This window comes from Penicillium cataractarum (genome assembly GCF_028827025.1).
Source record: "Penicillium cataractarum strain IBT 29864 chromosome Unknown utg000001l, whole genome shotgun sequence".
Lineage (NCBI taxonomy): Eukaryota > Fungi > Ascomycota > Eurotiomycetes > Eurotiales > Aspergillaceae > Penicillium > Penicillium cataractarum.
The window spans coordinates 3,061,434-3,085,645 of NW_026622737.1; the positions used below are offsets into that span (position 1 = coordinate 3,061,434).

Sequence of the window (24,212 nt, forward strand, 5' to 3'; positions counted from 1 at the left end):
AGGTTGTGCCACAGCCCCATACTGGAATTGAACAGATTGAAAACTGACTGATTGACCGCTGCTGACTGAACAAGGTTGATCCCACCTCGGTAACGAGCCTGTGGCTGAGCCGTTTTCTGAGCCTCTACGGTCGCAAGCGATTGGTGGTGCCAGACTCCCCCGTTTTATGGATCATAATTTTGTATTTCGGCCTGGAGTAAGGTTCCAACGGTACTCGTACCTGAGAGAATCCCCCGTCTCTCTTGTGAAGCCCTTGCGCTTGGGGAATCCTTGACCGCCGGAGATCCGAGAGGGCTGTTCCCCGGTCACTGGATTCATAAAAATGGCCGATCTTGCTCTCAGGATCAAGTATTAAGGAGAATAGATGATCTCATCCTGGAGTCATGGTGCATATACTGCTGACCGACGTTGGGAGAGTACTTTTGCAACGACGACGTGACAGCGCAGCGCCCTGACGAATGGGCAACGAACAAATGTTGAGGGCAAACACACTGACCGCAGGGATTAACTCGGAGATAAATGAAGACTATGCATCCAGCGGTCAATCCTCAGCCAGTTGAATAACTTAGCGTCTAACACGGTGTATGTCAGAGAAAATCAGGGAGAAATAGGCGATGATAAGGCCGGGGCGGAGGTACTCAGTCACTATCTGTCCGATCGATAGATCGCCCGAATCTTACTGTCGGGATCTGGAGAGGACTTACAGCCTTACACAGGCATCTAGTGACTATTAGTATGTACTCGAGATGGGCGGCATTGGGAAACGACAAATCAATAAAATGCAGGTAACTAGCTGAGGATTAGTACCTCGAAAACCTAGACACCTAACTCTTTTAGGTGTCTAGGTAGACAATTGTATGACGAGACCTTAGACTAGGATAGGATGGTGATTCAAGTTTACTCCTACTGATGGACAGTATGTGCAGAATTTATTATACTGTACTTCATGACTGAAGGCATTCTGAAACTTCTTAGCCTCAGGACGGTAAACGATCACTTCGACTATGCTGCTACCATATACTCCGGCCAGAAAGTGTGGACTGAGGCACCCGATGGCGGGGTGAAACGGCAGAAGTGGTCGCTGTGCCTCGCCGGAATCCGATACTGGGAAAAGAGTCATCGTGATTTTTGGCCGGCACCGCAAAAGACCGATTCCCCTCCTCTCCAAACCGCTTTTCGCCAAAAATATCCCTCTGCAGGATACGGCTGCAGTCATGGCGTCCGACCTCACAAAGCCCGTCCTGGACGCCCTGTCCGTGTCCGATGCGCCCATCTTTTCCAACGAAGCCTTCCCCTCCCACCCCTCATCGAATGTCAAAAGTGCGCTGGACCGCCTGGGGTCGCGACAGATGATTGAATATGAGACTCTGGAGAAGGAAGTCATTGTGCTCACCTCCGAGGGTGAAGAGATTGCCGCCAATGGCAGTCACGAGGCCAAGGTCTTTGCCGCTGTCGTCGCCGCTCTCGACGGCCTGAAGATTAGCGACTTGCCGGGCCTGGTGGGGAAGGACAATGCCAAGGTTGGCCAGGGCAATGCCTTCAAGCGCGGTTGGATTAAGAAGGACAATGATAAGCTGCGTGCTGTCAAGGAGACTATCGTCGACGAGACCCGTGAGCAACTGCTCGCCGTGCAAAAGACCAAGACCGTAAGCGATGCGAAGGCCCTCGCCGACCTCAAGCGGAGGAAATTGGTCTCCGCCTCCAAGGACATCGCCTACAAGATCTCCAAGGGTCCCAAGTATGCCCGAGAGTTCGTCAAGGAGGAGACCGACCTCACCCCCGAGATGCTCGCCGACGGCTCCTGGAAGACTGCCCAGCTGAAGCCCTACAACTTCAACGCCAAGGGTGCCATCACTCCTGCCGGTACGCTGCACCCGCTGAACAAGGTGCGCGCGGAGTTCCGCAACATCTTCTTCGAGATGGGTTTCGAGGAGATGCCGACCAACCGCTACGTCGAGACCGGCTTCTGGAACTTCGACGCCCTCTTCGTGCCCCAGCAACACCCTGCTCGTGACCTTCAAGATACCTTCTATATCGCCGACCCTCTCAAGGCCGACCCCCCTCGCGAGGATCCCCTCAACGACCCGCACCGCCCCAAGGCCGCCCAGCCTGCCTCGCAAGCAACCAAGGACACGCCCGCCGTGGACTACCAGCAGTACTGGGATAACGTGCACGAGGTCCACGAGCACGGCAAGTTCGGCTCTATCGGCTACCGCTACCCCTGGAACGCCGATGAGTCTCTCCGTCTCGTGCTCCGCACCCACACCACCTCCATCTCGGCGTACGTGCTGCACAAGCTCGCCGCCAACCCGCGGCCGGCCCGCTTCTTCAGTATCGATCGTGTCTTCCGAAACGAGGCCGTCGATGCCACTCACTTGGCAGAGTTCCACCAGATTGAGGGTGTCATTGCCGACTTTGGCCTCACTCTGGGTGGTCTGATTGGCTTCATGGAGGTCTTCTTCGCCAAGATGGGCATTCACCAGCTCCGCTTCAAGCCTGCTTACAACCCTTACACCGAGCCTAGTATGGAGATCTTCGGTTACCACGAGGGTCTGGGTAAGTGGGTGGAGATTGGTAACAGTGGTATGTTCCGGCCTGAGATGCTGGAGTCCATGGGTATCCCCAAGGATATGAGAGTTTACGGTTGGGGATTGAGTCTGGAGCGTCCTACCATGATTAAGTAAGTCCCTCACGGCGTTCATTTCTAAGTGACAAGTATTCTAACCTCTTCTTCAGGTACGGTGTCAGCAACATTCGTGAGCTGCTTGGCCACAAGGTCGATCTGAACTTCATCGAGACCAACCCGGCTGTGCGTCTGGAGAAGGAGTAAAAAGAAGCTCAGACCTAACGAGACCTGGGTGATTTGCTTGTTCATAGATTAAAAACCTTGTTTTTTTCTTTATCAATTGTGTCTTGGTCTGTGGAAGCCTTGGGATTATGAATCCCAGGGAGTCTACTTAAATCACGAGTTCATGTGGACGACAACGTATTGCATGTCATGATGGATGAGGAGAAATGAATTAAAACCCCTAACAGAGCATCGTGGAACACAGTAGATACGTCTTAGATAACGACTAGGATGTATGGAAGGAAGACACTGGAAGTGCAAGCTCAGATATTGCCATAATCCTGACTACCTGTATTGAGTTCCTAAGAAACTTTACTGAGAACAAGCGTATGATACCGGAAAGCTTCATCATAATTGCATGATTACCTACCTACTATGAGAGAAATAGAAAGACGACAAGCCAATCACTCGAACAACTCAAACTACACGAGTTATCTACAAAAGGGATGTCCCACCCGTATCTGTGCCCCAGTACATGGATCTCTGCAACGGTGGCTCTTCAGAAGGCGGGTTTTGGATATAATATTCGGCTGGATGTGCTATTTCTACTTCCTCGCCCATGGCAAGCAGACATCAGAATCACAGATCGCGTGAGCAACCCGGTTTCCGAGTCCACAGGGGTGAGGAAGCCTTGATGTGCCGGTGTATGCAAGTCAAGAAGTAAAATAGGAAAGGGCTGTGGTCTTTTTTTAGGCTTTTTTGAATTCATTTTTTGTTAACTTTCGTTTTTTCCCCCTCCCTTTTGGCTGGGTGCTGGCGGATTGAAGACTCGAGAAGGATGTCGCTTCCCGAGTCATATCTATCGGAAAGAGCAAAGCAAGGGCGAAGGGAAGATTGAACGGGTGGCAATCGTTAAAAGAAAACCGGACCCATGAAGTCGTCGATTCCATTTTTCATTTCGATAGATAGGACAGTAGGAAAACAGGGCTCCCTCCCGAAGGAAAGAAAAAATTCAAAACCGAAGGAGACATCATTAGTACTCCTCCTCCCCTTTTTTCTCATAACCGATCCTTCAAACTGGACCGATCTAAGTCACAGTTCGTTCTATTGCACAATGGTCAGCACCCCGTATAGACAGACAGACATGCGTATATCGAGTAAATCACTCACATCATATCAACCCGTCAACACCCTCCAATGCAAACCACACCTCAGCGGGCAAATTTAGCGCTGGCGGGAGGCGGTCCACACGTTCTTGAGGTAACCGTCACGCTGGGCGAGGCGGTTGAGGGAGTCGTCGCTCTCACCGCGGGCACGGATGAAACCGCACATGGCGTAGGTCTGGTTCTCGCCGGTGTAGCGGCCGTTCTCGTCAACCTTGCCGACGGAGATCTGGACAGAGGCGTGGTCGTTGGCCTTGATGATGCGGTTGGTGGCGCTGCACTTGCGGGGCACGTAGCTGTTGAGAAGAGAAGAAGAAGACGTTAGTTTCTTGCATGTTCAACATATTCGATATCGAATAATTGTTCCCTCCATGATCCAATGGGTGTCCTGGTCCTGGTTGCTCGCACTGAAGTCGCAGAATTTTCGCCAGGGTGTTTGGTTTTTCCAGTTCGTTTCGAACAGTCCCCGATTATTCCATCGCTTTGCGCAGCGAAATCGGAGCCGCGAGGTTTCGTAGATGCAGACAACCAGACACAGGACACCGAGTAGATGATGACGAAAGCGAATTCGAGGATAAAGGCACGTACAGATCGACGATCTCTCCCTTCTCGTTCTCCATTTTGGCTGATTGTGTATGGGGGGTTTCGACGGGCGACGGTGAGGTTGGAGGTGGTGGGTTTTTCGGTGGCCCATAAAATCAAAGACTCAAATGATTTGTGTGGGTCATGTGACCATTTGTCGAGGGCTGGCGTGGCCGGAAGGCGGTGGGCGTAGATTTACCACTATACCCTTATCTACGGCCGTGGCAATATTGTGGACCCATACTTTCGGATTCGCCTGATCAGGACATGTACAAGTACAGTAGTATTCTTCTAATCTATACTATGTAGATAGAATTTATGGGAGCAGAGACTGGACGGATGTATAGTCTAAAGATTACTCCGCTCTTCTTTGAAGATATCCTTCCTCCAGGCCACGGTCACCTCCCTCGCAGTTCCCTTGGTAAACCGCACAAGAACGACATACTCCGACTCGCCTCGTCGGTTAGACCCCTTCAACTCAAGACCCGGATCATGTAGCGCTAGAACTGCACGTCCATCCTCCATGACTTTCATCATCTTGGGTGAAATGCACTTGTGTGTCCAAGCGGGTGAGCCCGAGTGCACGAACTCGACCAGGCCTGCTCGGCGTTTTTCCATTTCCTCCACAGAAATACCCGATCGAGGGTCCTTGTCAAGGAAGCCAGACACCAAGTGCAGTAGGAGGAATTGAGGTGGGAAGAGGATGATCTCTGCACTTTGTGCGCGACGCAGCCACTCCGCCGCTGGGAGGAACTGTGCTTCTGTGACCTCAATTCCACCATCGCTGGAGGGGACTTGGATTTCTTCACGCTCGCCTTCCTTTGGCAGCTCGTCCAGTAATTTCTTATCCGCATTCACGGGAAGTGGCATAAAGTAGATATACATTTGAGTTGTATAGCGCCTGGGGTTCGTAGTTGGAGTAACCCAGCGGCTGAAGGGGATCAATTGGTCTTTCACATGTTAGCTAGGGGCCGAGTAACCGGGGTGTTAAGAATAACCACTAACCTGTATCAGGCTCAGCATTGGGATGTTGCTGCTTCAGCCACTCGTCGAATGTGACTTTATTCTGATGAATGAGTTTTCGACCTTGCTCACGTGTTGCTTCATCAACAACAAGCATCTTGCCCGAGCTCCCATCTTTGGCAAGGAGAATTCCACTCTCCTCAAACAGCTCTCGAATTGCTGCCCGTCGGTAATGAGGGCCATCTTCATGCCTAGAGAGGTCTTCTACAGGCGGGCATGGACCATCTTGGCTAGACAGGTTTCCACCAGGGAAGACATGGGCAGACGCGAACGAAGTCGATGTCTTAACCCGATGAAGAAGCAGGATCTCGTTCTTGGGCGAGACCAGAATCACACTAATACATTGTTAGTACAAAGTTCTTCGCTTCTCAAAAACGCGGTCTTTTGAGGGTGACCTTCTGTTCCGCTTAACCGGGACATGAACTGCGCGATGCGAGCATAGCCGCCAGGTAATGGCTTACCTAGAGCTGGGCCGAGCCAATGCAGGCTGTTTCTTCCCCTCGCTATCGCCTTTCGCGCGCGGCATTTTGTGAACTTGAGGTGAAGATGTGGCTGGGATTGAACTTGTTGAGTAACCTCTAGCAGAAGAATCTCGTCGGCTTCCGTTCGGTAATACTAGCCAAGGCCGAGGGATGGAGGATGGTAACCGGGATTGTCGAATCCTGAGTGGCTGTGCAAAGACAGATGCTAACCAGCGGCTGCAGAGGGACTTGGGAAGTATGATAGACATCTCCCAGCGCCGGTATAGCTTTGCCCTTGGGGGTGTTTATAGTCAAATGATCATTGACCCGAGAGCCTAGGCTTATCCCTGTACCCCGCGCCCGCCTTGACCACATCGGTGCTAGCCGACATGCCTCGCCATGTGCTTCGGCTTCGGTTACTTCTCAAGCATACTACAGTGCAACAGCTACGAATGTGGATGAAGTTTGCATAGAATAAACGAGTAACTCGTTGGAACAATATATGCTCATTAAATAAAAAGCGTAACTCCTCGAATCTAACTCCAGCCCTTATCATACCCCATTTTTGTTATTTTCGAACCCGTAGCATCATGCGGAAATTCCCTCTCAAGTCATATTCACAGCGGGGAAAAACCATCCATCATTCAAAAAAATTTTGCATTTACGCGTAAAGCTTCTTGTCGTAGCTGTGCAGGCCGTGGACGTTACCCTCGACCTGGGCGCTAGCGCTACGCATCTCGAAGCGAACAAGACCCTTGTTGACACCGTCGTGCAGCTCATCAAGAGACTTGACACCCATATCCTGCAGGGAGTGCTGGACACCGGTAACGAGGTAGGGGATGAACTTGTTGACGGAGCCGCGGTCCAGGACGGAGCCAGCGACACCCTGGGCGACCAGGACGCGGGAGTTCTCAGAGAAGTAGCGAGCGGTACCAGCGTTGCTGGCCTTGTTGGCCTTGTTGTCCTTGCTGTTACCACCGGCCTTGCGGTCCTCCATGGCGGCAATACTGCCCATACCACGGTAAGACTTGACGAGCTGACCCTCGTTGCTGACGAAGTACTCGCCGGGGGATTCGGTGGTACCGGCCAGAAGACCACCCATCATGACGGTGCTAGCGCCAAGGGCCAGACCCTTGACGATGTGACCGATGTTCTGGACACCACCATCGGCAATGCAGGGAACGCCGAAGCGAGCAGCGAAAGCGGACACGCTGCGGACGGCGGCAGCCTGGGGACGACCGACGGCCATAACCTCCTGGGTAATGCAAGCACTACCGGCACCCATGCCAATTCTCAGGCCATCGGCACCGGCGGCAATAAGCATAGCAGCCTGCTCCTTGGTAACAACGTTACCAGCGATGACATCAATCTGGGGGAACTCCTTCTTGACATACTTGAGCATGTCAATCTGGTACATGCTGCTGCCGTTGCTAGAGTCCAGGATAAGAATGTCCAGACCGGCCTCGACAAGCAGCTTGAGGCGGTACTTGTCCTCCTCACGAGTACCAATGGCAGCAGCACAGATGAGCTGCTTGGAGTCGGGGAGCTTAGAGGCAAGGGGGTAGTGGAGGTTCTTCATCAGATCGGAGCGGGAAAGGAGAGAGACGAGGTTGCCAGAGGCATCAACGATGGGCAGCTTGCCCTTCTTGGACTGACGGAGGACCTCGTTGGCCTCGGCAAGAGTGGTACCGGCAGGGGCAGTGACCAGATCAGTGGCCATGATGGCAGTGACGGGCTCATCAAGGTCCTTGTGGAACTGGATGTCACGGGAAGTGACCATACCAATCAGCTTGGAGCGAAGGGTACCGTTCTCTGTCACAGAGTCATCGTTAGCATTCAGGCCAAGTGAACATTGTGAGTGAAACACATTGAGTTTGTTGGGGACAAGATCAGATAAAAAGTTTCTCTACAGTGCAACTCTCGTTGCTGCCAGTGGAACGAAAGTTATAATGAAAAGGTTTGTTCATCATGCAAAAGGTGGGGCAATGTTGGGTGAAGCGGAAAATTTTTTTCAGTCAACTTACCAGTGACGGGGAAGCCACCGAAACCCCACTGGGCCTTCAGGTCCTTGGCCTCTCCAACGGTAGCCTTGGGGGAGAGAACAACGGGGTCCAGGATGAAACCGTTCTCGTATCTCTTCACCTTGCGGACCATCTCGGCCTGGTCCTCAGGAGCGCAGTTGTGGTGGATGACACCAAGACCACCGAGCAGGGCCATGTGGATAGCCATGTTGTGCTCGGTGACGGTGTCCATGGGAGAGGACACAAGAGGAGCCTTCAGGGTGATGCGCTTGGTAATTGGGGTATCCAGGCTAACATCGGAGGCAGGGAAGCCTATTAATCGGCATCATTAACACATAGGCCTCGCCAAATCCTCGAATCTGTCCAGCTTACCGATATAACCAGGCAGGAGCAGGAAGTCATTGTAGGTCAGAGCTCCGTGCTTGTCCGAGTCCAGCAGGGTGTCCACATCGAGACCATCCTGGTTGGTGTAGGTCTTCACGACCTCGAGGGCCTTGGTGTAGTCCTCGATCTCGGCCTTCATGGCAGCACCAGGCGTGGCGTCCTTGTTGGTAATGGGCATATTTGAAAAGAATGAGACTCTGAAATCAGAGAATATGGGGTATCCAAGAAAAAAAAAGAGAAGATTGATCAACAGAAGACAAACAATCTGTTGATGGAGAGAGACCAGCTTTCCCAAAGAAAAGAAAGAAGAAGAAAAAGTTCGAGCGGGCAGTCTCTTCCTTTTCTTTTTTTCTGCGACCAGCGGCCCTTTCCCACTTTGGGACTAGCGCTCAAGCTTTTTTCACCCCTCACGACGGCCATTGGCTGGTTACCGAGTTTCCGTCGGGCGGTGAGGACTGGCTGCTTAGGAATGATGACGATGACCGAGTAAGAGGAGAGGAAGAGTAGGTAGTTAGCTAACCACGGGTTCTATAGATTGGAAATAGGACTGTTCAGCTAGATAACCCATATAAAGTGCAACTAGGCTAGAGTTTATAGCTCAAAATTTATACTCCCAGGCAAACATGTCCACATCAAGAAGAAACCCAAATACCCCATGATATAGGCCAGGCACAAGTACTAACAGACTCGTTGACCGAAGTAGAAACTGCCCGCATTAAGTTCCTTATACCTGATCCATGGGTAAACAACAAATAAGGTGGTATAAAATTGGCAAATAGGTCATTTGCTCCCAGGTCCGGGTTCCTACAACACAATGACGACATCCTGGTAGAGAGTAATATAGTCGTCTTTCTCTGGGAATTCTTTTCGAATGGACAATTTACTCCTTTCACAATCACTCAACCTCATTTTGCTTTTATTCTACACTAATTGTGGGGAAAGTCACAATATTATCGCCGCAAGATGTCATCTCCAATGGGTGAGCATGGTGCGTTCAAGGCGTCACCAGTAGCACAAAGTCAATCGAAGCCTGGGTAAGACCTATGAGCATATGTTCCATCTGTGTATCACTTGAGCTGAATCAATCCAGTCTGGAGAGTAAATTAGCATTCCCGAGCGAGTCGAGCAAATTGGAAGGACCAGGGGACTTTGTTGAGTATGCCGGTTCGGGGAAACTCAAAGGGAAGAAGGCTCTCATCACTGGAGGGGAGTATGATAGCCCTTGAATATTATAAGCTATTTCATTTCCACAATATCTAATCTCGGCTTAGCTCTGAAATTGGCCGCTCGGTTGCCATTCTAATGGCAAGAGAGGGAGCTGATATCAGCATTGTATTTCTCCCGGCAGAGCAAGTGGATGCAGAGACCACCAAAGACCTGGTGGAGAAGGAGGGTGTCCATTGCCTTCTTATCTGCGGAGACTTGAGAGACCTGGATTTTTGCCGTGAGGCCGTGGAGAAGCATGTAGCAAAGTATGAGAACAATGCTTCTTCTCCCCTGTGATAACGACATGCTGACTCTTGGGCTCATATAGGTTCGGCAAAGTCAACGTACTCATCAATAATGCGTCGAAACAATACATTTGCAAGGATTTCTCTGAGATTGATCTCGAGAAAACACAGGATATTTTTAAAACCAACATCATCCAGATGATTGCCATGGCGAAGTTCGCTCTCCCTCATATGTGTCGAGGCGATTCGTACGTCCGATCCTTTCAGCCCTTGGGTTTGCAAGACGCTCACATATTCAATCAGTATCATCAATACTTCCTCTGTCGTAACATTCCGAGGATCAGGTACAATGGTCGACTACGCTGCAACCAAAGGCGCCATCATCGGCTTCACTAAATCGCTAGGGGCGCATTTGATCCCGAAAGGCATTCGTGTCAATGCCGTTGCGTAAGCAATGCTATCTTTATTTACGATCAAGTTCGAGGGCTAAACTCAAGATTGGTCCAGACCAGGCGCAATCTACACACCTATCCAAGTTGACACCCGTGAGGCTGAACAAATGGAGGGTTGGGGTTCAAAAGCAGGTCTAGGTCGACCCGGCCAGCCCAGTGAGGTTGCAACCAGCTTCGTATTCCTGGCGAGTGCGGATGCTTCACTGTATTGTAAGTACATTTCCAAACTGAACGAAGATTCCTCGTCTCTGTCGTTAGGATGTCTGCATTGTCGCGGCATGAAGCTAATCTGAATTTTGATATGTAGACGGGCAGGTTCTGCACTGTTATCCACTCGGGGACTAGATGCCTCACTGGCGCGCTTGGTATTCTACCCGATAGTAGTAATGTATTGAGACTCATTGAGTGGTTGAAGACTAGATTTCACTCGTCGCCTCTTTCCTGAAGCTATTGTCATTGTAATCAACCAAAATATCATGGAATTTTTATCAGTACACGAGCCAAGGCTTTGCGCCATCCAGGGCCTTATCCCATCCTCCATCATTCTGCCAAATCGCGATGCTCTCCACTTCATCCTTGCCTAGTTTGAGTCCATTATACAAGTGCTATAATTTCAACTCCGAGTTAGTAAACTATTATGTTAAACGGAAAGCCAACGAATATTCCGGCTTACCGGGAATAGTCCCTCTCCCCGGCCGAGGACCGCACACTTTTCCGTCTGGCGACTCCCAACGAATATCCTGGATCACGTCCGCATAGTTAATGCGTAGGATATACACGAGTGGCTCCTCGCTAAAGAAGAACTTCAGGGTATTAGGCACCTGCGATGCCATTGAGAGGTGGACAAATCCGGAGTTCTGATCCAATTCGCTGACTGGCAGTCGATCGGGAAGTGGCTCGCGGACTGGGGCCGTGGAGGGGACGATCTTGTAAATATATCTGGGCTGGGTTTCGAGTGTCGCCATGATTGTTATTTGACAGTGCAGCTGCTGAAGGCTGGTGGACCTATGGGTAGTGGACTAAGAGAGAATTGAGAGGAAAGGTTGGTTACAGCGGGAAGTTTTTGCGGTTGGGCCCATGTCATGATTCTTGCGTTATCCCCCAGGTTGGTGGGGTTAGCGGTTCGACTGACAAGACACTTAAAATCATGCAGCTATAAGCCATGAACGATCGAGTAGTAAAATGGATGGAGGTTGTGATATTTGCGGAGATTTTCTAATTACTTGGTTTCAAGATCCAGGTGGGAACTATGAGCTAATACTGATGGGTTTGAATCTGGGTTTCTATAGGTTTGCTATGTTATATCGAACTTTCGGCGGCCCCGGATATATATACGTAGTGCTTCACGATCACAATTAGAGATCGAATGGTCTACTAGAGATCTGTAAGCTACAACTAAGAGCATACTTGATATATAGATTCAAATATAATAAGGAATAGAGTGGATTATAGACCAAATCAAACCGAGTTTGACCGATCGGGTATCATGTTAGTGGGAGGGGCAGGGTGGACTGCGGGCAGAAGGCGATGGTCGCACGGGACTACGAGACCCTCTCAAACTGGTCAAATCGATCTCGGCCAACGCCAAGACTGCAACTATCCTGCCCTGGTTTGACACGTCCGACACGGGATAGACACGGAAAGAGAAATCTGATGGCCATAACATAGCCGAAAGCTTTCGCCAACCTCTTCATTAAGCATCAGTCGGACCAGCCAGGTTCCGATAGTCCAGAAGAGACGGAAAGAGAAAGCAAAGAGTGGCTGAGGATCGACGGCGATCACCTGATCGACGCTAGACCTGACTGGGAGATTTGTTTTGGGACTGTCCCGTTTGGGCTTGGGGAATCCCGGTCGCACCTGCCCAGTTTACCCCCCACCGTCCGACTACCGTCAACAAGAATTCCATCATCGGAGTTGCCTCATCAATTCCTGCCCGTGTCTTATTCGGGTTCTCACCATTTCTTCGACTACCCCTCCCCTGTCTCGAAACTACTCTCTCCCCTAGTCACCAAACGGATGCGACTACGTGCTTGAGCTCACATTCCGAGGATTCACTATCAACAAAGACATCGGGCTACGAGAGCCTGGATTGGACTAAACAACGCCCCCCGCTTCTGCTTTAGGAGCAGGGATGCGGTCAATCGAGAACGATAACTTCTTTGCACCGCGTTTTGCATTCCTGTCGCAACGGTAATAGCGATGTCGAGCCAATTTCCATCGCTCAAGCGCGCCCAGACGGATTTTCCAGGGCAGTCAACTAGTCCTCTGCGACACGGATCAACCGCGTCAACCAACTCGTCGGCCTACTCAGTCGCCTCCAGCTCCTTTGCTCCCAGCCGGACAAGCACAGTTTCCTCAAATGCCTCCATCCAGAGCAGCCTAGGCCACCATCGAGGAAAGAGTGAGACGGGCCCAGCGACAATGGATTCCAGTGGAGGTGGAAGCTGGTCAAATGCCGGGACGACATATGAGAACATCCGACGGTCCCTACGACCTCTCCAACAGGCTCCCAACATCATACCCTCAGCAGCCAAGCCGCTCCCATATCGACACTCTCGTAGCAATACTATCGACGAGTCACGAATCGGAAAGGAGCACCGGCCTAGTACTCCAGAGTCGCCTCGTGTGCATTTCAAGGAGAACGAATCACCTCGACACAGAGCAGCTGCATTCGAGTCGCAAACGCCGCCAAGGGGTACAACGCCTCAACATCTGTCTCCCACCCCTACGCCGGGGTCATCGCGACCCTCGTCACCTCAGAAAACGCTATCAAATAGCCCTCACCCTCCACAGCTTACTACCGCCTTGTCGGCACCAGAACTCGAGACCTTCCAAAAGTCATCGACGCGTCATCTCAGAACCCTGTCCAAGATTGCACAGTCCGGCGACAATGATGATTTCCAGTTCGGTGCGGCAACACAATCCGTGGTGGGAATGCAAGGGCGACGACGATTGAAGCGTGCGGATTCTGTCGCGGGCGGACGAACCGGCGCGGTGTCCCCAGAGAAGCCCAAGGTGTCGTCCTGGGCTGCTGGAAACTGGATGGATCAACAGCGACAATTCCTACAGGCCTACGAATATCTTTGTCACATTGGAGAAGCCAAAGAATGGATTGAAAGTGTGATTCAGAAAGAGATTCCACCCATTGTTGGTCTGGAGGAGGCTCTGCGAGATGGTGTGACGCTCGCCGAGGTGGTGCAGGCCATGTATCCGGATCGAGTCTTGCGTATCTTCCGACATGCCAAGCTACAATATCGCCATTCCGATAACATCGCCTTGTTCTTCCGATTCCTTGATGACGTGGAGCTGCCCGAATTGTTCCGTTTTGAGCTCATTGACCTTTACGAGAAGAAGAATATCCCAAAGGTCATCCATTGCATTCATGCATTGTCCTGGTTACTTTTTAAGAATGGTATGTTGGACTTCCGCATGGGCAATTTGGTTGGTCAGCTTGAATTCGAGCACCACGAGCTTGAACAGACTCAAAAGGGCCTGGATAAGGCGGGTGTCAGCATGCCTAGCTTTGCAGGCATGGCCGCGAATTTCGGTGCGGAGCCTGAACCTGAACTGGAGCCCGTCGAGTCAGAGGAGGAGCGGATTGACCGCGAGCTACACGAAAGTGAACAGTCGATTGTAGACTTCCAGGCCCAGATCAAGGGTGCCATGCTGCGGTTGAAGCTCGGCACCATGATGAATGACCTTTGGGATTTCGAGCCTTTGTTGATCGATTTGCAAGCACGCCTACGTGGGGACTGGGCCCGACAAATCAGTCAGTATCGGCTGAGTATGCGTCAATTTGCCGTCCAGCTGCAAGCCATTAGCCGTGGGTTCATTGTGCGCCGACGACAAAATGGTGAGAAGCAATGGCGGGAGGCGCAGGAGACCGATGTTCTTCAACTCCAAAGCCTGATTCGTGCTTCGAAAGCGCGGGCAGAAACTCAACTCTTGCAGACACGCGCTCGCCGGGAGGAGAATGGGATCAAGCAATTCCAAGCTGCCATTCGAGGTGCTCTGCAACGCAAAATTGTCTCCGACCAATATGAAGGAACGCGCTATGCTGAAAACGATGTTACGGCGCTTCAAGCGTTAATCCGTGGTGCTTTGCAACGCAAAATTGTCTCCGACCAATATGAAGAAACGCGTTATGCTGAAAACGATGTTACGACTCTTCAAGCGGTAATCCGTGGTGCTTTGCAACGAAAACAAAGGAGCGTCCAGTCTCGGGAAGTTGAACAAGCTAGCAGCCCGGTCAGATCACTGCAGGCAGTGATTAGAGGAAATCTCGCTCGTCAGCACATGTCTCAAGTGAAGACGTCTCTTCAACACGAAACCGATACCATCACCTTCCTTCAATCCACTATCCGCTCCCTGGCATCTAAGAAACGCCACGTGCAGCTGTTGGAGGCTCTGTCGAAGACTGAACACCAATGTACCGCGCTACAGGCAATGGTACGGGGTGCTGCTGTTCGACAGAGCAATTCAATTCTTCGCTCAGAGTTGGCCGAGCATCAATCTGCTGTCACTCTTCTTCAAGGTATTCTTAGGGGCAGGGCGACCAGAAAATTCCTGGAAGACCAGCAGGCTTCGTTGAGACAGGAAGAGAGTGTCATCCTGGACTTGCAAGGGAAGATCAGAGGTGTCCTGCAACGAAACCACCTAGCAGCAGAGCGAAGAGAACTTGAGAAGCACGAGCAGTTGGTTGTGAGCCTCCAGTCACTTGCACGTGCCGCATTGCTTCGCATTGAGGTTGGAGGACTTCTGGCACGACTTGAAGATAGTGAAGAGGAGGTCGTTGAACTTCAAGCATTGTCGAGGGCTATGCTCTTACGGGTGCAAGTTGGCCAGGCATTGGCTGATCTGGAAGACGAGGAAGAATTTATCATCGATCTCCAGGCCCATATCAGGGGTAGCCTGATCCGCAATCGCTTTGAGGAGCGACGCCGACACTATAATGAAAACATGGAGAAGGTCATCAAGGCCCAAAGTGTCATCAGAGGCCGCATTCAAGGCCAGGCATACAAGAGTTTGACAAGTGGCAAGAACCCACCTGTCGGTACCGTGAAGGGCTTCGTCCACCTTCTGAATGACAGCGACTTTGATTTCGATGAGGAGATCGAATTTGAGCGGTTGCGGAAGGTGGTCGTCCAGCAGGTTCGCCAAAACGAACTTGCAGAACAGTACATCAGCCAGCTCGACATCAAGATTGCCTTGCTTGTCAAGAACAAGATCACCCTGGATGAAGTTGTCAAGCACCAAAAACACTTTGGTGGCCACATCGGCAATCTTCTGTCCAACACCGACATTTCTTCCAAAGATCCCTACGACCTCAAGGCTTTGAACAAGACATCGAGAAAGAAGTTAGACCAGTACCAAGTGTTCTTCTTCCTCCTACAGACTCAGTCCCAATACCTCGCCAGACTGTTCCGTCGCCTTCGTGAGCTCAACACTTCGGACAAGGAGTATGAGCGCATCAGACATTTGATGATGGGTCTCTTTGGTTACTCGCAAAAGAGGCGCGAAGAATACTACCTTGTCAAGCTTCTTACTCGCTCCGTCAAGGAAGACATTGAAACGTTCACCGCACTTCCCGAATACTTGCGCTCTCACGCGTTCTGGAACAAGCTCTTTGGCTCATATGCCAAATCACCTCGGGACCGGAAGTTCATGCGTGATGTTCTGGGCACAGTGGTGAAGGAGTCCGTCATCGATAACCCTGACCTTGACCTTGAGAGTGATCCGATTCAAATTTACCGCTCTTCCATCAACAATGAGGAGCTTCGCACGGGTCAACGCAGCCGTCGGCGACCGGATCTCCCACGAGAAGAAGCCATCAGAGATCCAGAGACTCGAGAGACGTTCATTCAGCACTTGCAAGATTTGCGTGACATTGCTGATCAATTTTTTGCTGCTTTCGAAGAGTTCTTGTACCGCATGCCATTTGGTACCAGATATCTTGCGCAACAAATGTATGAGAATCTCCTCGTGCGCTTCCCCAACGAGGATCCTGGGTTTGTCCTACAAACTGTTGGCCATTGGGTGTGGAAGAATTATTTCCAACCTGCACTACTCGAGCCAGAGAAGTACGGTGTTGTGGATCGGGGCCTGACCCAGGAACAAAAGAGAAACCTCGGCGAGATCGCCAAGGTCGTAGCTCAGGTGGCTTCTGGCAGACTCTTTGGAGCCGAAAACGTCTACCTTCAGCCTCTTAACTCTTATATTGGCGAGTCAATACAGAGGCTCGGCCAGATTTGGGGGTCAAGTAAGTTGACATCATCCATTCCTTTCACTTTTACCTTCAACGATCTAACCTCAAACAGTGATCTCGGTGCAAGATGCTGAAGCGTACTTTGACATTGATGAGTTCAACGATCTCTACGCCAAGGCCAAGCCCACTCTTTACATCAAGATGTCCGACATCTTCTCTATTCACCAACTTGTAGCTTCTCAGATCGAGTTCATTTGTCCGCACCCGGATGACTTCCTCAAACAGCTCGTACGGGATCTTGGAAACGTGAAGAACAACGAGAACGAGTTGATGGGTGTCAGTTCCACGGAAATCAATTTGACCCTGAACCCAAAACTTGCCCAAACCGAAGGTATGTACCCGTGTAGATGATGAACCGTTACAACAAACCAGCTGACCATTATCTTTTCCCCCAGACCCTGAAGCCGATATCAAGACACTATTCATGGAGACCAAGCGATGCATCCTCTATATCATTCGCGTCCAGAGTGGAGCAAACTTGATGGATATCATGCTTAAGCCCCCGAGTGACGAAGATCAACAACGGTGGCACACTCTGGTACGGGAGGAGTTGAGCACAAACAACTCTCGTCGGGGTGCCTACTCGGAGGCCAGCACATTAATTGACATCGGGTCTATGGACTACGCAGAGCTCAAGGGTATTGCTCTGGAGAATATTCTTCGCCTTGAGCAGGCCGGCAAGATCAGTCGGCATAATCATTACCAGGACCTCCTGAACGCCATCGCAAGTGACATCCGGACCAAGCATCGTCGCCGAATCCAGCGAGAGCGTGAGCTAGAGGGCGCACGAATGACTTCGGCTCGCCTCAATGATCAAGCCCTCTACCTGGATCAACAGCTCAAGACCTACAATGACTACATTGAGCAGGCCATGATCACGCTGCAGAACAAAAAGGGCAAGAAGCGATTCCTCATGCCGTTTACCAAGCAGTGGGATCACCAGCGCGAGCTCCAAAAGTCGGGCAAGGTGTTTAAGTTTGGTTCATACAAGTATTCCGCTCGCACATTGTCCGATCGAGGTGTACTTGTCGCGTGGAAAGGGTATAGCGAGCGACAATACGATCGAGTGGATCTTACCATCTCCAGTAACGAAGTTGGAGTTTTCACCATTGACGGGAGCAGCGGCAACATGATGATCCCTGGAGCCAATGCTCAAGTACCACTTGACGACCTGCTGCAAGCTCAGTTCAACAACACACAATTTATGGACTTCTTCGACGGGCAGATGCGAGTTAACGTCAACCTCTTCCTGCACTTGATCATGAAGAAATTCTACAACGAGTAAAACTTATGTTGATGGACATGACGAGGGATGATTGATTCGGATGGAGCATTCTTATTGATATTTTTTTTTTTTTTTTTACGTTTTCATATTTTCCTTCTCTGTTTAGATACCTAGGGTATTTTCCTTTCGTTTTGGACTTTGATAGCGATAGCGCCTCAGTTTATACGGGCACCCGAATGACATGTACACAATTGCATAATAACTTGAGGACCTTGACCAGTCATCTAGCAGTTCATACCACTGATCCGTAGACAATCTCGGTAAGCCGGGCAGAATCGTCACTTTTACAGTTCAGGACTTGTACAAGGTTGCTGCCCAGCCGGGGTCAGGGGCCGCCACGTGACTGCGTGGCGCATCCAAGTGGAATCGGCCAGCTGGAAACCAGCCGACTCCCCCACCGACTGTCTCCCCTTACACCTCATTGCCGGCGGGCTTGAATCGTTTCCTTCTCTTCTAACACCAATCACTTGACTGGTTTAGCTGGCCTTGCTTGCCGACATTCATTTTCTCCTCCTGCGCCCGATTCACATTGACAACAGTCACCCCTCGCCATGGACTTCTCAAACCTCCAAGACAAGGTCAGCAACCTGACGTTGTATGACCTCAAGGCTGGTGTCCGCAAAGTACAGAATGGTAAGTCACATCAGTTTGGAATTGTTTTCGCTGTGCATGAAAGCGCCTGAGCATTGTCTCGCAATTCCGGGATACCGGGCTGACCGCTTCGTCATAGCCGTCATGAACTATACCGAGATGGAGTCCAAGGTCCGTATACCAGCCAGCCGCCCGTTGCGCAACGATCTTCCGAGCTGCACGATTCGAGAACAACGGGATTGCGCGATACGTCATGGAGACAGCCAAGCTTACTTCTGGACTAGGTCCGGGAAGCCACAAACAATGAGCCCTGGGGTGCTTCGACTACATTGATGCAGGAGATTGCCAATGGAACACACAGCTAGTCAGTGGTACCCTCGATTACTGAAGCGAAGCCAAGTGAACTATATGCTTATCCTATGATGCAGCCAATTGCTTAACGAGATTATGCCCTTGATTTACAAGCGATTCACCGATAAGAGCGCCGAGGAATGGAGACAGATCTACAAGGTGCGCAGCATCGCGACTTGGTTTCATGATGTGCTATATACTGACGTCGTTTTCCCTTGTGAAATATAGAGTCTTCAACTTCTCGAATTCCTTGTTAAGAATGGTTCAGAGCGGGTGGTTGACGATGCACGATCTCACATGTCGCTCTTGCGGATGTTGCGGCAATTCCACTTTATCGACGCGAACGGAAAGGATCAGGGTATCAACGTGCGCAATCGGTCCTCAGAATTGGTCAAATTGCTGGGCGATGTGGACCAGATTCGCTCCGAGCGCAAGAAGGCCCGTACCAACCGCAACAAGTTTGGTGGCTTCGAAGGTGGCATGAACGCTGGTGGCATGTCCTCTGGCTCTAGTCGCTATGGTGGCTTCGGCAGTGAGAGCATGGGATACGGTGGATACAGCGGCGGTGTTTATGGTGATGGCGGAGGCTTCGGCGGGGCCTCGAGTGATTTCCAGGATACCAGTCGCGATACCAGCCGTCGCGGTAACCGGTTCGAGGAATATGACGAGTACGATGAGGGAGAGACTAGCGCCCCACGGCGTGAGTCTGCTGCTGCACCGCCCAAGGCCAAGGCAGAGCCCAAGAAGCCAGCGCCTGCACCCGTGGCAGACCTCTTTGATTTCGGTGATGACGAGCCTGTCACCACCACAACGGCACCTTCTACCGCTGCAGGCAAGCAGCCCGCTAGCAGCGCGTTGAACATGCTGGACACGGCAGATGATGATGACTTTGACGACTTCCAGTCTGCTACTCCGGCGGTCCAGCCCTCAGCGCCAGCTACCGCCAACTACTCCATTCAACCTCCTGCCTCCACTCACAGCACCACCTCGAGCACCCAATTTGCCGCGCCAGTACCCGTCTCGGCTTCGCAGGGCACCAACCTCAATGGCATTGTTGGCTTCACATCGGCCACGCCAACTCCGTCAACTAGCTCGCTTACCTCCCCGGTGTCCCAGACCGCCCCTATCCAGCAGCAGCCTATGGCTCCAAAGCCATCCGGCTACCAGGCCGCTACACCAAACTACTTCACCTCCGTTTCAACCGGCGCCGCACAGCCATTCTCCTCTCACGCCGCCAAGCCCTCCATCTCTTCCCCGGCTGCCTCTACTACTGCGAGCAAGCCCGCCGCCAAGCCTGCAACCAAGTCCTCCGGCGATGCCTTTGGCTCTCTCTGGTCTACTGCCAGTGCTAGCGCCGGTATCTCCAAGTCAAACGCTAACGCCAACAAGGGTCCCAACTTGGCCAGCATGGCTAAGGAGAAGGCCAGTGCCGGTATCTGGGGTGCCCCGGCTGCCTCAGCCTCGTCCGCTCAGTCCAAGCCCCAACAGCAGCAAGGCGGCTCCGCATTCGATGACATGCTGGGTTAATTTAGTCTTTTCCCAACAATGAAGACATAGTCCACATCGGATTAGTCCCCGTTTTTGTTCACGGCCGAGGACAAGCAATGTCGCAGAATTTCGCATCCAGTTCCATAATGTCAAACTTTGATTTGATCCTTCAACTTTTGTTTACACCCACAATCTCCCCCCTTTTTATCCTTGCTTTTCGTCGTCGGTTTGTTGGGATTATCACGCTTTAGCAAAGCAGTTCTGAAAATTTCCTTTTTCTTTTAAGTTTTATGAGATCCATACACGTAAAATGCCCTTGCACCTTCTTTGTCTATATATACTTTTCTCAAGATTTCAAGGATTCGAAAAGCTCATCATAGTTCTTGCCCATGATCTGGCTACATTGTCAAGTGCTACCTAACGTGGACATTGAGATTGCTATGGCGTACAGAATGAACACACTCTATACAATAAGCGAATACAGCCTGATCAAAGATGTACCAAAGAGAATATCATATTAAAGGTTTGCTATGTACCTAATCGAATCCTCGTCCGGCACTGTTTCCTCTTGTGCGCTAGTTGAGGAGTAAACATGGCCGGTTACGATTTCACGACCAACCTGACGAATATGAACGATGCGCGATACACTGGAACCTGTTAGGATGCCGTCGGTTATGGATGTGCTTTCCAATTTTGCCCGTTTGCTTCTATATTTTCCTTTTTTCCTGCGTCGACATGATTGATAACCCCACTGGACAGGTTTCAGTGGTGAATTAGATTCGAGTATTCTTTTTTACAAACATATACAGTTCCCCGAGGAAACACAGGTCAAATGAAAGATGAATAGGCATTACGCTGATGCTAATTGATGCTAGGACAACGCCCGCGCTGAAGGAAGCTAGATACAAGTGCGAGAAGGGGGAGATAAGGGTGAACAGGAGACGGGGTGACGAGGAAGAGAAAATCATAGGTAATATGTAGGTGAGGTTGACAGAACACAGAACAAGGGGGGATATGAAGAACAGTTGCGCGCGCATATAGAGAAGATGGATGGGGAACTATTTGCGTTCCATCTAGATTCTCCTTGTTTCTCTTAATGGCCTTGGATGTTTCATGGCATGTTGAGAGAGATGCTGGCGGCATTTGCGGGAGCTGGGATATCGGGGGTAGGTAAATGAAGTGCAGAGATGGGAGATGATTCATGGGCTGTTGTTGTAGCGGAAGAGAAGTGTTAAAGGTTCCGAACCAGCTTTGTTGTGTGGGGGTTTGGCATGTTGATTGGCCAGTGTGCGCGAGGCTTGTGTGCTTGAATCTCTTCTGGATGTACTTGGCCGCCGATGCCAGCCTAGATGGAATCTCAAGTGTCCATCAAGGTAAACGGCCGTGGCAACTGTGTGGTATGAGGAGCGCGAGCTCGAGGCCCTCTATGATAAAAGGGCGAGAAGAAGCTCGCTAATTGGCTTAGACAGTCCAAAAATGATTCGGCACTGGGGGAGCTCCCATGAAAGGGGGGCTTGCGTCTGCCGACTTGTGGCCTTTGTTGAGTGAAGCCGCTTATGTATAAGGGTGTGCAGCGGCCATCAAGTCCTTGTCATCAAGCTAGATCGATTGCCAGCAGGGCCTCCAACCGTCTTTCCCGTCTCTGATGTAGATTTGGATTGCTCTGCGTTTTCAACAGGTATAGACGGGGTATCACCATTTGTGCCTCTGTGGTTGTCCTGAGTAGGAGTTGACATATGTTCATCCTCGGTGGTATCCATGCTGGCTGATAAACTGCCTTCAGTGGCATCCGGATTGGGCTCCCCGTTCAACGAGGTCAATCCACCTTCAATGTCTCGGAGAAGCCGAACAAACTGCTCTGGCACGAGACCATTTTCTCCCGTCTTCGGGTCCTCGGCGACCAACCAACCTTCGCCATGCCGGTATGAGACATAGATCACCTGGCCCTCGGTGAGGGGAAGCTCATTCTCGTGCTCGCGCACAAAGTCAAAGAGTGCGACGGCCTTTCCGTGCATCTCCTCGTCCGGGCATCCCACAGCAAATTGATAATCGTTCGAATATCGATCTCCACGTGTATAGTCATCCTCTGATTCGAAGCCAGGTTCCTGCGCATAGCCTGGCTGGCCGCCATATGCTACCGAGTACCGTCCTTCATTTGCTGGGTATGTCACATATTCTCCACCGGGGCCGTCTCCCATTCCATCCCCGCCATTAACATAGTAGGTCTCGCTTCCATCGGGATTGAGACCGACAAATGTACCACGGTCTGCATTTCCAGCGACCAGCATGCCGTGCTCATCCACCATGCCGTTCAGACCGCTTACAGTGGACCTCTTGCGCTGGCGCGACGAGGTCACTACCGGACTGTGCAGGTCTTCATCTTCACTATATGGAGGTCCATCACCGAACGACATGGCAGGCAATTGTTGGTGGCCCTGGTTGCTTTCCGTGTTCCAACCGCCTGTCGCCCACGGGCCCTTCGCGGTGTCCCAAGAAGTCGGCGGATCGGACAAGCGACGGTATTCGCTAGCGGGGGTCGACACACCCGAGGCGTGTGGTGGAGGGGGACCATAGTGCAACGGATGGATTGACGGGTAGGCAAAGTCTCGAACCAAGGCGTAGGGGAGGCTGGAGTGGAAAATGGGGAACACGTGGGAGCCAGGCCGTGACCGATTCTGGGAGACGAACGAGATATTTGAGTATGTGGAGAGGCGATCCCTTGCGCTCGGAGATGGCTTGACTGTGTTGTCGGTCAAAATAGGAGGGAGAACCTGCAGGTTGCTCGCCGAGAGGGTGTTTGGCGATGCTGGGGAGGTCATCTTGAGGCAGGTCGGAGAAAGCGCAGACGAGGGGGGAGGGGCTTTTTGACGGGTAAAAGAGAGAAGAGATTAGGCGGTGCTCAGGTATCGGCAAGAGAATTGGGGAAGGGTATTCGTCAATCGCGATCCTCGGAATCTAATTTTGCATGGTGATGGATACGCGCGCCAACGAGATCCCACTTGCGATTGACTGTCGCGAGTCCGTCGAATGGATTGGATGAGAGGGCGGGTGGGGGGAGTTTCGTGCACACAACCAGGGGGGCAGCGATGCCAAATCGCTTTTTTTCCCAATCGCAATCCAAAAAGAGCCTAGAATTGTCTGTATCACCCAGGACCAACCCGTGGTGGACGAGAAAAACCTCCGACGTGGAGAGATCGGGAATCGGCAAAAGCGAGGAGGGGAAGGACAGTGCGCCTTTGGAGAGAGGGCCGGCCTACGGATGCCGAGTCGTGCACGGGTCCAGGGGGGGAGGAGGAAAAAAGTAACAAAGGGACCCCACGAAGAGGGTCAATCGAGGGGATGAGAAAGTGACGGGAGGGTTCGTCAAGCGCGGAAGGAGTGTGTCAAGTTGCAGGGCGCTTTTTGGAAGGGGGGGGAGGAGAGTGTTCCAGACGTTGTCCCGCAGTGGACGACGGGCAAAATGCTAAATATAGCAGAACCTGCACGGCAAGTGTCAGATATAAATGCAACCGGAGCCCAGCGCTTATGCGATAGAAGTTCTCGACAAGGCAGTTGCAGTCGCGGGATATATCTGGGATATCGGAGCCAGGGGGCTTCGATCTTTGCTGCGGTGGGAAAATGGAGAGGGCCGGGCATTTGGGGCATACCTTTCGTTTGGTACAGAAGTTGTACACTCGGAGGCTTGATAATCAGCAGCCGAATGAGGTGTTTTTTCAACGGCAGCAACGGTAATAGTAGGAAAAGTAGCAATTCAGCCACAACAAGAACCACCAAGCCAGCAGACGAGTTCCTGAAGCAGAACAGAGCCAGGACCAGAGAGACTCTTACTCTCGCATTCGCTGAACGAGGGAATTGAAGCTTCGAAGGGGCTTAGGTCAGCGTCACGTGCTAGCGTGTTTCAGATCGC

At 51.4% G+C, this 24,212-nt stretch overlaps 9 protein-coding genes across 9 annotated transcripts; 4 read left to right on the top strand and 5 right to left on the bottom strand.

Moving 5' to 3' along the window:
- Positions 1-1,214: 1,214 nt before the first annotated feature.
- Positions 1,215-2,830, top strand: N7496_001054 (phenylalanine--tRNA ligase subunit alpha; the record flags this gene model as incomplete). The annotated part of the gene is made up of 2 exons (XM_056693985.1): positions 1,215-2,680; positions 2,737-2,830. 2 exons carry the CDS (start codon positions 1,215-1,217, stop codon positions 2,828-2,830), a joined length of 1,560 nt encoding a protein of 519 aa, XP_056560714.1.
- A 1,182-nt stretch (positions 2,831-4,012) lies between these two features.
- rps21 (40S ribosomal protein eS21) lies at positions 4,013-4,571 on the bottom strand (the record flags this gene model as incomplete). The annotated part of the gene is made up of 2 exons (XM_056693986.1): positions 4,013-4,247; positions 4,540-4,571. 2 exons carry the CDS (start codon positions 4,569-4,571, stop codon positions 4,013-4,015), a joined length of 267 nt encoding a protein of 88 aa, XP_056560715.1.
- Positions 4,572-4,881: 310 nt separating this feature from the next.
- N7496_001056 (uncharacterized protein) lies at positions 4,882-6,082 on the bottom strand (the record flags this gene model as incomplete). The annotated part of the gene is made up of 3 exons (XM_056693987.1): positions 4,882-5,483; positions 5,539-5,891; positions 6,018-6,082. The coding sequence occupies 3 exons, from the start codon at positions 6,080-6,082 to the stop codon at positions 4,882-4,884; spliced, it is 1,020 nt and encodes a 339-aa protein (XP_056560716.1).
- A 596-nt stretch (positions 6,083-6,678) lies between these two features.
- On the bottom strand, positions 6,679-8,600 carry N7496_001057 (putative IMP dehydrogenase; the record flags this gene model as incomplete). The annotated part of the gene is made up of 3 exons (XM_056693988.1): positions 6,679-7,829; positions 8,042-8,350; positions 8,411-8,600. 3 exons carry the CDS (start codon positions 8,598-8,600, stop codon positions 6,679-6,681), a joined length of 1,650 nt encoding a protein of 549 aa, XP_056560717.1.
- Positions 8,601-9,385: 785 nt separating this feature from the next.
- N7496_001058 (oxidoreductase, short-chain dehydrogenase/reductase family) lies at positions 9,386-10,670 on the top strand (the record flags this gene model as incomplete). Its single annotated transcript, XM_056693989.1, has 7 exons — positions 9,386-9,456; positions 9,513-9,632; positions 9,694-9,894; positions 9,957-10,121; positions 10,177-10,320; positions 10,381-10,535; positions 10,633-10,670. The coding sequence occupies 7 exons, from the start codon at positions 9,386-9,388 to the stop codon at positions 10,668-10,670; spliced, it is 894 nt and encodes a 297-aa protein (XP_056560718.1).
- A 143-nt stretch (positions 10,671-10,813) lies between these two features.
- On the bottom strand, positions 10,814-11,290 carry N7496_001059 (DUF952 domain-containing protein; the record flags this gene model as incomplete). Its single annotated transcript, XM_056693990.1, has 2 exons — positions 10,814-10,905; positions 10,999-11,290. The coding sequence occupies 2 exons, from the start codon at positions 11,288-11,290 to the stop codon at positions 10,814-10,816; spliced, it is 384 nt and encodes a 127-aa protein (XP_056560719.1).
- A 1,234-nt stretch (positions 11,291-12,524) lies between these two features.
- N7496_001060 (putative Ras GTPase activating protein) lies at positions 12,525-17,875 on the top strand (the record flags this gene model as incomplete). The annotated part of the gene is made up of 3 exons (XM_056693991.1): positions 12,525-16,584; positions 16,643-16,921; positions 16,986-17,875. The coding sequence occupies 3 exons, from the start codon at positions 12,525-12,527 to the stop codon at positions 17,873-17,875; spliced, it is 5,229 nt and encodes a 1,742-aa protein (XP_056560720.1).
- Positions 17,876-18,401: 526 nt separating this feature from the next.
- Positions 18,402-20,344, top strand: N7496_001061 (ENTH domain-containing protein; the record flags this gene model as incomplete). The annotated part of the gene is made up of 5 exons (XM_056693992.1): positions 18,402-18,508; positions 18,606-18,637; positions 18,751-18,830; positions 18,895-18,976; positions 19,046-20,344. Exons 1-5 carry the CDS (start codon positions 18,427-18,429, stop codon positions 20,342-20,344), a joined length of 1,575 nt encoding a protein of 524 aa, XP_056560721.1. The 5' UTR covers positions 18,402-18,426.
- Positions 20,345-21,885: 1,541 nt separating this feature from the next.
- Positions 21,886-23,124, bottom strand: N7496_001062 (adaptor protein NBP2; the record flags this gene model as incomplete). The annotated part of the gene is made up of 1 exon (XM_056693993.1): positions 21,886-23,124. One exon carries the CDS (start codon positions 23,122-23,124, stop codon positions 21,886-21,888), a length of 1,239 nt encoding a protein of 412 aa, XP_056560722.1.
- Between the last annotated feature and the right edge of the window lie 1,088 nt (positions 23,125-24,212).